Source organism: Oratosquilla oratoria, unplaced genomic scaffold, assembly GCF_046742065.1.
Source record: "Oratosquilla oratoria isolate Oo_2021 unplaced genomic scaffold, ASM4674206v1 SCAFFOLD106, whole genome shotgun sequence".
In the NCBI taxonomy this organism is placed as follows: Eukaryota; Metazoa; Arthropoda; class Malacostraca; order Stomatopoda; family Squillidae; genus Oratosquilla; species Oratosquilla oratoria.
In genome coordinates, this window is record NW_027467463.1 from 519,863 (window position 1) to 532,500 (window position 12,638).

The 12,638-nt window shown below is 40.8% G+C and overlaps 1 protein-coding gene across 1 annotated transcript; it reads right to left on the reverse strand.

The window, feature by feature from the left end:
• Positions 1-1,972: 1,972 nt before the first annotated feature.
• On the reverse strand, positions 1,973-5,410 carry LOC143022507 (uncharacterized). The gene is made up of 5 exons (XM_076180731.1): positions 4,162-5,410; positions 3,697-4,071; positions 3,341-3,549; positions 2,990-3,226; positions 1,973-2,713 (listed from the first exon to the last, which is right to left on the reverse strand). The coding sequence occupies exons 1-5, from the start codon at positions 5,408-5,410 to the stop codon at positions 1,973-1,975; spliced, it is 2,811 nt and encodes a 936-aa protein (XP_076036846.1).
• Between the last annotated feature and the right edge of the window lie 7,228 nt (positions 5,411-12,638).

Here is a 12,638-nt window from a genome sequence, read left to right on the forward strand (position 1 = left end):
CCTCCAATCATCGACGAACCATATTGAGCCTAAATGGCAGGGTAACAATGTACTGCACATCAAATAAATCTGTGCAGTACCTTCAAGCACGTATGTCAATAGGTTTAGGTGACCGGTGGATAACTCAAAGGGGCAAGGTTAAGGCAAAACTATGGTGTTCTAACATAAATTATGTACATTTCACTTAGCACTACACACACACTTATTTTATGCCTACCCGGACCACTTGTTACCACTAGGGTCCACCTAACACACTTAACCTAGAGATTTTATAGAGGAGCGGGAAGTGTCCGCTCTGTACGGGTTCAGAAATTAGAGAGAGAAAGAATACGAATGCGTATTCACTCGTGACTGCGGTCACCATGAGGGGGCCGCAGTTGCTAACTCACAAGCCGTTATTATTTATTTCATTACAGGCAGGGTGAGTAGAATAACATAATACACATACAGATATTATCAACATAATAAGGTACAATATACAATATAAACAATATCCTAACTAACTAAAATAAAAGGATAACAAAGGAATAATACACACGGAACAAAGAATATTATATTTCATACGATCGGTAATTCAGAAAGACGAAAAAATTAGGGCGTGGCTACAACTACCCGAAACAAGTGGTAACATGAAAAGTACATCTATTACAAAGGAACACATACTTGCGATCACGCAACACCCCTCCCCCAAAAGAATACGCTTACAAGGGTTTGTAAGCAAAGAATCACTTTAACCAAGGTCAATCACACTAACATTTTAAGTTTGCACATGGGTAGTTCGGGATAGGGCATCAGCCAGCACATTATTTTTTCCACTTATGTGCGCGATCTGTAAATTGAATGGCTGTAAGGCCAATGCCCACCGTAGAAGGCGTTGATTAGTGTTTTTCATTCGTTCCACAAATGTCAGGGGATTATGGTCTGTAAACACTTGCACAGGGTGAACTGTGCTTCCTACGTATACTCTAAACGCTTCCAGAGCCATAATCAAAGCTAACGCCTCCTTTTCGATGGTGGCATAGTTCCTCTGCGCCTTTAGGAACTTCTTTGAGAAGTAACACAGGATGTAACACACGATCCTCCTCACCCTCTTGTAGAAGCACGGCACCGGCACCAACTTCGCTGGCGTCGACGTGGATGGTGAACGGCCTCTGGAGATCAGGGGCACGTAGGACAGGAGCATTTGCCAGCAGAGCCTTCACGCTCTCGAAGGAGTCCTGGCAAGCCTGGGTCCACTTGAAGGAGGTCTTAGTACTCAGGAGGTCGGTGAGAGGAGCCACCACGGAGGAGAAGTTGGGACAGAAGCGACGATAGTAGCCCACCATTCCCAACAGTCTCATCACTCCCTTTTTGTCGCTTGGGGCAGGATACTGCAGAATGGCTGTAATCTTGGCTGCAATCGGTTGGACCTCCCCTTTCCCGACGACATGCCCCAGGAATGTGATGCGGGCATGGCCGAACTCACTCTTGGCGAGGTTCACTGTCAAACTGTGTGCTGCCAGAACAGCAAAGAGGGCTCTTAGGCGGTCCACGTGTTCTCCCCAGGAGTCGCTGAAGACGACGAGGTCATCCAGGTAGCAGCGGACACCCACCAGCCCCGCCGTTACGATGTTCATAAGGCGTTGGAAGGTTGCAGGTGCATTCCGCAAGCCAAAGGGGAGGACGGTAAACTGATACAGCCCCTCGGGAGTGATGAACGCGGAGATGGCCCTCGACCGCTCTGACAGGCGGACTTGGTAATAGCCCTGTAGTAGGTCCAGTTTCGTCACCCACTGTGCTCGACCAACCTCGTCAATGACGTCATCAATGCGTGGCAAGGGGTAGCTATCCGGCTCAGTGACTGCGTTGAGCTTTCTGTAGTCGATACACAGTCCGCATAGAGCCATCGGGCTTCGGCACCAAGACCACGGGAGAGGCCCAAGGACTGCTACTGGGCTCCACGATACCAACCTCCTGAAGGCGTTGCACCTCCTCACGGACGTACTCCTTCTTGAATTCGTTCAGGCGGTAAGGGACGTTGGCGGATGGGCCGAGCTCCGTTGGTTTCGATGTCGTGCTCTACAGCTGAACAGGGGTGAGGATGGTCACTAAATATAACACTATAGTCTGTCAAAAGAGAAGAAATATCACTCGCTTGGTCATTAGAGAGATGGCCTAACTTTGTACTGGGATCATAGAGTATTGTGGAATTGTCCACTTTAGCATACAAGCCACTCTGGAGTTCAGGGAAGTTGTCTTTCTGATCATTATCACATGTAGGCACTACAACACAAGCGGACAAGGAAGGTTCAACATTTTCCTCCCTTTCCTTACTCTTTCTCACTCTGTAGGGTTTCAGTAGATTGACATGCACCAGACGTTTTTTCTTATGCCTGCCTGGCGTATATACAACGTAATTGGCGTCCCCTACCCTGTCTACAATTTGGAAAGGTCCATCATACCTTGCCTGGAATGGGTGTGTCTGCACGGGCAAGAACGCTAACACCTCATCACCTACCCTAAATTCCCTATGCTCTACCTTATGTTTTTTGTCAAATTGTTGCTTCATTTTTATCTGAGCAGATTTTAAATGGGCATTAGCCAGCCTCACAGCAGCTTTTAATTTTTCTCTAAACTCAACTACATATGATACCAAGGGTGTGACACTATTTTCTAGCAGCCAACTTTCTTTGAGGGCTTTGAGAGGTCCTCGCACCTCGTGGCCATAAATTAGCTGAAATGGGGAGAATCCTAAGGATTCTTGAACAGAGTCCCTAACCGTGAATAGGAGAAGATCAACTCCCTCGTCCCAATCCTTCCCAAACTCCAAGCAATAAGTGCGCAACATGCGTTTGAATGTCTGATGGAATCGCTCCACCACCCCCTGGGATTGGGGATGATAGGCTGAAGACCTAGACTGCCGGACACCCAAACTCTGCATTACCTGATTAAACAATCGGGAAGTAAAATTGGATCCTTGGTCCGACTGCACTACTGTGGGAAGGCCTACTTGTGTAAAGAAATGAATAAGGGCTCTCACCACATTCTTGGCTGTGATGCGGCGCAAGGGAATGGCTTCTGGATAACGGGTGGCACAGTCTATCATAGTAAAGAAAAACTGATTACCTCGGGGAGTCTTTGGCAGAGGACCAACGCAATCTATGACAATTCTGCCAAAGGGTTCCTCAATGACAGGGATAGGTTGTAGAGGGAACGGTTTAACGCTGGGGTGCGGTTTCCCTGCTACCTGACAACGGTGACATGTACTAATGTAGGAACTAATATCTCTCTTCATTTTAGGCCAATAGAAATGAGTTAGAATTTTTGCACTAGTCTTCCTAACTCCCAAATGTCCTCCTACCCCATCATGAGCAATACCCAGGATCTCCTTCCGTAATGGGCTTGGGACCATTATTTGGTGACGGACAGACCAAGGGTAATTTGCAGGGGAATCAGTAGGACGGAACTTTCGCATCAATATGTCTGAGCTAAGGTAATAGCAGTTAGATTCAGACTTGGCTTCCTCTTCACTAATAGCTCTACGGAAACAACTGGCTAGTTCAGGGTCCTCTTTTTGGAAACAAATGAGCCTACTCCTAGTGACTGGGGAGGAACCGAAACTATCCAGGGTGGTAACATTGTCTCCCTCAGTGTCGTTTTCGCTATCAAACCTATTATGAAGGTCACCGGGTGGAGGAGAAGTTTAAAAAAATTCACCTAGATTTAAATCAGCAAGGTCAGGCTGAGTAGGAACATCCTCGGTGTTCTCACTAGGTTGGGGGGTAATTACACCAACATGAGCATCCTCATTATGCTCGCTAATCTCTGCCTCCACCCTGCGGCTCATGCTACGAGTAACAGCACATGCAGGGAATATGCCCGGAATGTCTGCCTCTAATTGGGAAGTATTATTCTCGGCAGAGGGACACGAGGAGACTATGACATTAGGTAACATCGTGCCCCCGGCGAGGTCATTTCCTATCAGAAGTGAAACTCCTTCTACAGGTAACTTGTCGACTACTCCTACCTGGGCATAACCTGTCCTAATATCTGACCGCAAGTATACTTGGCATATAGGGATACGTGACCCGCCTGTTAAACCGTTCACAAGGACCCAATTCCCAGTATAACATACATTTATCAAAGCAGCCACATCTTTTGTAATTAATGATAGGGCTGAGCCTGTGTCTCTCAGAAGCTTGATAGATGTAGGTGGGCTATCTTGGCTAAGGGCCACTGAACCAGAAGAACAGAATGGTTCAAATGTTGATAACATAGGTGAGGAAGGATTATCTGGGACAACTGATGGGCTAACAGCAGTGAGACAGGGCTCCAAAAAACTTTCCGATTGCTTGGCCACATTGATCGAGAGAGAGGGGGACCCTTGGAGAGGAACCTTTCTTTGTTGTAGTTTGAAACATTCATCAACATGATGTCCTGGTCTTTTGCAATACTTGCAATAGCTCCTGCCTCCAGTGAGGGTAGATTCCCTGGTCTCACTATCAATAGGCTTACCTGAGGTAGATGAAGCAGATGATGAGTGAGCCGGCGGTCGAGGAGCCTGTGGAGGTCCGACTGGCTTGGAGTCCCTAGTGGGGGGGGAGCTTTGGGGCAAGGTAGGGTGAGACCTGGAATGCATTCTAGGATTAGTTAAATGGTAATAGTCGGCCGCTGGGCCAGCCTCTGCCAAGGTACGAATACCTCGCTGATCCAAGTTGGCTCGCACATCTGGAGGGATATTATTTCTAATATCTTCCATCAATATTAACCCTTTGAGTTTCTCCAGGTCTACGTGAGCCTCCTCGCTCTCCACCCACCGGGTGAACAAGCGGAGCTTTCGTTGGAAGTACTCCACGTATGTCTCCTGGTTGGATTTCCTACATTTCCTGAATTGTTGCCGGTAGGCTTCAGGAACAAGTTGGTATGCTTGTAGAATATTATATTTAAGTACATAATAATCACTACTCTGACTCTCGGAAAGTGCAATAAATGTGTCGAGAGCTTTTCCCGAGAGGGCACCATACACCATCTGCGTCCACTGGCTGAATGGCCATTGGTACATACGTGCTAACTTCTCGAAAATAGAAAAGAACTTGTCTGGTTCATCCTCGTTAAATTTCGGAATATTAGGTGTTTTTTCTATACCATGACTTTGAGACTTGAGTCTCTCTATTTCTAGTTCCAACTTCTTAAGTTCAACCTGTAAAGCTAAATCATTTACGGGGCTAGCACCCCCAACATCTTCCCGTGAGGCGAGGATGAGTTTATTTTCCTCTAAGTACTCAACAATTTTGTTTTTCAAGGGGTTCTTATTTAAACCGGAGCACTCGCTTATTTGATAATGATGTGCTATCATCTCTAACTCTGGTTTGTTAAGCTTCCTTACCTCTTCGGCTGAAGGCGCCTTTACGAAGTTCTCCAAGTTGAACATGTTGAACTAAGATGTTGGAAGACAAGGAATAACAAAATGTTGCTTATTAGCTAGTTGGCAACCTATTGAATTAATGAAATACGTATAATAGGGATTAGCCACACGTATGGTAATGCAACTGTTAGCTGGTATCGCAAGAGCATGAAATAATGGTAACAATTCAATAGCTTACCACAAATCTCGGCGATGAACCACAACCGTATAGGCGTTCTAACAATATAAATGCACTAATGGCTACTATCCCGGTCGTAAGGCCCCCACTTGTTACGCCTCCCATTAATGCCCAATCTTAATTGGAGAAACAATTCTACCTCCAATCATCGACGAACCATATTGAGCCTAAATGGCAGGGTAACAATGTACTGCACATCAAATAAATCTGTGCAGTACCTTCAAGCACGTATGTCAATAGGTTTAGGTGACCGGTGGATAACTCAAAGGGGCAAGGTTAAGGCAAAACTATGGTGTTTCTAACATAAATTATGTACATTTCACTTAGCACTACACACACACTTATTTTATGCCTACCCGGACCACTTGTTACCACTAGGGTCCACCTAACACACTTAACCTAGAGATTTTATAGAGGAGCGGGAAGTGTCCGCTCTGTACGGGTTCAGAAATTAGAGAGAGAAAGAATACGAATGCGTATTCACTCGTGACTGCGGTCACCATGAGGGGGCCGCAGTTGCTAACTCACAAGCCGTTATTATTTATTTCATTACAGGCAGGGTGAGTAGAATAACATAATACACATACAGATATTATCAACATAATAAGGTACAATATACAATATAAACAATATCCTAACTAACTAAAATAAAAGGATAACAAAGGAATAATACACACGGAACAAAGAATATTATATTTCATACGATCGGTAATTCAGAAAGACGAAAAAATTAGGGCGTGGCTACAACTACCCGAAACAAGTGGTAACATGAAAAGTACATCTATTACAAAGGAACACATACTTGCGATCACGCAACAACACGCACACACACACATATGCACACGCACACACACACACACACACACACACACACACACACACACACACACACACACACACACACACACACACACACGTATACACGTACATATATATATATATATATATATATATATATATATATATATATATATATATATATATATAATGTGTGTGTGTTTATATGTGTATTTATGTATGTGTGGATATGTGTATTTGTGTGTATGTATGTGTGTGTGTGTTTGTGTGTGTGTGTGTTTCTGTGGGTGCGATTAGCTTTGTGTGTTTGTCTTTGTCTTTATGTGTTTGTGTATGTGTGTGTGTTTGTGTATGTGTGTGTGTGTACGTGTGTGTGTGTGTTTGCATATGTGTGTGTGTGTATGTATGTGTGTGTATATATGTGTGTGTGTGTATGTGTGTGTATATGTGTGTGTGTGTATGTGTGTGTCTGTGTGTATTTGTGTGTGTGTGCGTGTGTGTGTGTGTTTATGTGTATTTATTTATGTGTGTGTGTGTATATATATGTGTATTTGTGTGTATGTATGTGTGTGTGTTTTTGTGTGTCTGTGTGTGTTTCTGTTCGTGTCATTAGCTTTGTGTGTTTGTCTGTCTTTATGTGTGTGTGTTCGTGTGTGTGTGTGTGTGTGTGTGTGTGTGTGTGTGTTCGTGTGTCTGTGTGTGTTCGTGTGTGTGTGTGTGTGTGTGTGTGATCGTGTGTGTATGTGTGTTCGTGTGTGTGTGTGTTCGTGTGTGTGTGTGTTCGTGTGTTTGTGTGTGTGTTCGTGTGTTTGTGTGTGTGTTCGTGTGTTTGTGTGTGTGTTCGTGTGTTTGTGTGTGTGTGTTTGTGTGTGTTCGTGTGTTTGTGTATGTTCGTGTGTGTGTGTCCGTGTGTTTGTGTATGTTCGTGTATTTGTGTGTGTGTGTGTGTGTGTGTGTGTGTGTGTGTGTGTGTGTGTGTGTGTGTGTGTGTGTGTCCGCGTGTTTGTGTGTGTATGTGTGTGTGTGTTTGTGTGTTAGTGTGTGGCTGGACGAATTGTAGGTGTGGTCGGTAATTTTGCAGAGGATAAAAACGTAACTTCACTTTAATCATTATATGGAAATCACACATTTGAAAGAAACTTGGTCAAATAATGCAACCATTTGCTGATTTTTTATATAAAGTCGTGCATTTCAGCCTCGGTGGAGAGGGGCTCGCGGGGTGACTTAACCATACCTCTTTAGGCATATTTGAAAGGGATACTCTTACTATAATAATACAGGATAACGCTCACGTAAGATGCAATACCCGTTGGTAATAATATGACTCGTCAAAATGTTCACACTGCAGGAACCCGGTGAAACTACGAAGAAATCGATCAATTCAGACGGATTTTGCAGGCAATTTCAGACATAGGCTGTGCTGTCTGACACTAGCAAGTAATGTTAAATCTGCAAGTAAAACACGGTTGCAGTTGAAATTGACAAATGGTCTTCATTTATTGCTCGTTTCGTTCATAAAATAGGCAGAAAGCGCATTAAGGAAATATTCCCACTGGTCACGTGATTTGTGACGTGTCAATGCGCTTAGCAGACAAATTTCCGTAGAATGTCAAAGTAGCTCGTGGTTTAACTTAGTCAGATTGCTACACTAGTATATGGTCCATATAAATCCTGGTTTAAGAAATATTGGGAGAAACTCCTAACGAGACACCTATAACTCAATATCCGGTTTAGAACATTAATGATTAAGTTACGTTAGGTGTAAAAAAAAAAAAAAAAGGCCTGAATAACGGCGCAGAGCCTTCTGAAAATCTAGATAATTTATATCAACAGATCTACATTCCTCGTATTTGCTAAAGACGTCATGAAAGAAGTCGAGGAGATTAGTTAAACATGAGCGTTTGCTACGAAAACCATGTTGTGAATCTTTCAAAATATTATTTTCTTCTAGAAATTTCGCTACACTGTCGCGACTGATGGTCTGTAGCAGTTTACACACAATCGAAGTCAGGGTAATCGGTCCGTAGTTTTACCTTACCAAGAAAATTTAACTATTGTTCCCAAATTACTTAAGAATTTTAACATCAATGTAGCCTTCAGAAACAATAACACTATCAAACAATACCTAATTAATAATTCTAAAAATTGCCAAAAAGGCTGTGTGTACAAAATTCCTTGCAAGATAAGTGATAAATTCTATATCGGCCAAACGGCAAAAGATCTTTCTGTCAGGATAAAACAACACAAGAAATGTGTCAAAGACGGGAATGAGTCAAGTGCCATTTTTAAACATTTAAGCACTCTTAATCACCCTATCAACTGGGAAAACGCTAGAGTGATTACTTTCAACAATAATTTTGTCGAAAGGAATTTAATTGAAAGTTGCCTGATTAAAATCACAAATGATAATAACTTTAACCTTAACTTAGGATTGTACAAAATTGATAATTATATTTGCAAAGAAATAGCCAATAATTACAAAATGTAAGAATGATGGACGTGTGACCCACGCCCGGACAATTCGTCCACAACCTTTCCTAGCGAGTTCCTGTAACCTTTCCTAGTGATTTCCACAACCTTTCCTAGTGAGTTCCACAACCTTGCCTAGTGAGTTCCTTATACTATTGTCCTACTATATTATGTTTGCTGTACCCTCTTTCTTTGTAATTTACACTGAAGATGTAATATACGAAAGCGCTCTGATCCGTTTGTTTATTTTCTTAAGTGGTTACCTTGCATTTATAAAGCACACGTTCCTAGTGTTCTTATTGCATATATATATATATATGCGTGTATGTGTGTGTGTGTGTGTGTTTGTGTATGTATATATATATATATATATATATGTAAATATACATATATATATTTACATGTAAATATACATGTTTATATATGTATATACATATATATATACATGTAAATATATATGTTTATATATATATATATATATATATATATATATATATAACCATATACACACACAAGCAGACACACACACACACACACACAGACACAGACACACACACACACATACATATATACACACGCACACAAACACACACACACACACACACACACACACACACACACACACATATATATATATATATATATATATATAATAAACATGTATGCATTCACATGTATATATATATATATATATATATATATATATATATATATATATACATATATATATTATTTTTTTTTTTCAGAAACCACCGGGAAATTGAAAAAACAGATACCGAACGTTTTCGTCTATTTAGACATTTTCAAAGGTACAAAAGAGCAATACAGAAATGAACAATAAATACATAAGAAGACAAGGATACTCGGAGAGGTCCCATGTTACATTTTATCACACACAATTTTGTCAATAATAAAATTGTCCAATTTAAATAAACCCAAACTCGTTCATGTTATTTCCAAAATTCCTTTTTATAAAACAAGATTCAATAATATTTCTTTCTACAATATTATTACAAGAAGTAATAATTTTAGAATTTCCCCAGTCAATATTATGACCATAATCCCTTTGGTGGACAAATAATCCACTGGACACTTGCCCCGTTCTAATACTATATTTATGTTGGCCTATTCTTTTTTCTAAGCCTTTGCCTGTTTGGCCTATATAAATAAAATCACAGTTTTTACATGGTATATTATAAATACATCCTTCTCTACTTCTTGGAGAATTTTTAATTAACAGACTCTTAATGTTATTATTATTTTTGAATACTATCTGGATACCAAATTTTTCAAAAATGCTAGGAAGATGGATTAAATTTTCGTGGTACGGAATTGTTAACATATTTTTATAATTAAATGGTTTGACCTGCGACGTATTAAGAAAACATTTCCTAGCTTTGATTTTTGTTTTATCAATAAGATGTTTTGGATATTTTAGATTTTCTCCAATGTCATAGATGAATTGTATTTCTTGATCCAAGAACTCAGGGGAACAAATTCTATAAGCTCTCAGGAACATTGAAGAAAAAACTGACAACTTGGATTTTTGACTGTGATACGAGTAAAAATGAATGTACGAGAGGACATTGGTCGGCTTCCTGTAAACGTCAAATTTAAAGTAGCTTCCACATCGGTAAATATTTACATCTAAAAATGGTAACATATTATTTTCTTCAACCTCTACTGTGAATTTAATGGAATGCACCAAATTATTTAAATCTGACAAAAAAGTATCCAAATGTTTTTTTTATATAGGCCAAACAGGCAAAGGCTTAGAAAAAAGAATAGGCCAACATAAATATAGTATTAGAACGGGGCAAGTGTCCAGTGGATTATTTGTCCACCAAAGGGATTATGGTCATAATATCGACTGGGGAAATTCTAAAATTATTACTTCTTGTAATAATATTATAGAAAGAAATATTATTGAATCTTGTTTTATAAAAAGGAATTTCGGAAATAACATGAACTTGAGTTTGGGTTTATTTAAATTGGACAATTTTATTATTGACAAAATTGTGTGTGATAAAATGTAACATGGGACCTCTCCGAGTATCCTTGTCTTCTTATGTATTTATTGTTTCTTTCTGTATTGCTCTTTTGTACCTTTGAAAATGTCTAAATAGACGAAAACGTTCGGTATCTGTTTTTTCAATTCCCCGGTGGTTTCTGCAAAAATATTTTATCACGTGTGTTTTGTGATTTCTTTGCATATATATATATATATATATATATATATATATATATATATATATATATATATATATGTGTGTGTGTGTGTGTGTGTCTGCGTGTGTGTATATGTATGGTTATATATATATATATATATATGTGTGTGTGTGTATATTATATATATACACACACACTCCTGGGAAAGGAGATGTGGGTTTTTGTAAGTGCATATGGGCCGGGCAGTGAGAAGAACATGGAAGAAAGGGAGGCCTTTTGGATAGATTTAAATGAGTGCATAGAGGGTTTAGGAAGAAATGTCAATGTAATAGTACTGGGAGACCTTAATGCTAGGGTGGGAAATGGTCCAATCGATGGAGTGGTTGGGAAGTGTGGAGTTCCAGGAAAGAATCGTAGTGGAGAGTTGATGGTGGAAATGTGTCTAGAAAGAGAGTTGATGATAGCAAATACAGTGTTTCGGAAGAAAGTCAAGCATAAGTACACATGGGAGAGGGTGGTGGAGGGAAGGGTGGTAGATAGAGCGCTAATGGATTATGTAGTGGTAAATAGGATTATGATAGGAAGAGTTAAGGATGTACATGTGCTAAGGGGAGAGAGTGGGGGAATATCAGATCATTTTTTGGTGGAAGGTAAGCTGAGAGTGGAGGATAGATGGAGAAGGAGGAAAGGGACAAAAGGTAGGGAGGTTCTTAGAGTGAACTCCTTGAATGAAAAGGAGAAGGAGTACGAAAAGAAGCTGAAGGAGGAGTGGGAGGGAGTAAAGGATAGAGCAGAGATGGGTGTGGAGGAGGAATGGGGATGGTTCAAGGAGGGAGTCTTAAAGTGTGCAAGGATGGTGTGTGGAACAAGAAGGACAGGGGGAAATAGAAGAAAGGGTAGTGAATGGTGGGATGAGGAAACAAAGAAGGCTGTAGAAGAGAAGAAGCGAGCATTCACAGATTGGTTACAAAAGAGGACAGGGGAGTCATATGAGACGTACAAAGAAAAGAAAAGAGAAGTAAAGCAAAAGGTAAAGGAGGCAAAGAGGAGAGCAGATGTGAAATGGGGTAGGAGTATGACAGAAAATTTTGAAAGTAATAAAAAGATGTTTTGGAAAGAAATTAAGAGAGGAAGAGGAGGCGAATCAAGTAGGGAAGAAAAGGTAAAAGATACAGATGGAGAGTTGATAATGGAAGAGATGGCAGTGAGGGGAAGATGGGCAGAATATTTTAGGGAGTTGCTGAATGTGAAGGAGGATAGGGAAGGAAAGATAGCTGCAGTGGGAAATGCGAAGAAAATGAGAGTGATGAGTGAGGAGAATGGAGGAGAAATAAGGAAGGATGAGGTGAAGGCAGCTGTAAAGATGATGAAAGCAGGTAAGGCACCTGGTCTGGATGGATGTCATGCAGAATGTCTGAAAAAGGGAGGTGCAGTGATGGTGGACTGGTTGGTGAGGTTATTTAATGTTTGCTGGAGAGAGGGTAGAGTACCGGAGGACTGGAGTAGTGCCTGTATAGTTCCTCTTTACAAGGGAAAAGGGGACAAGTGTGAATGTAGTAATTTCAGAGGGATTAGCCTGTTGAGTGTAGTAGGGAAGGCTTATGGGAGGATCTTAATTGA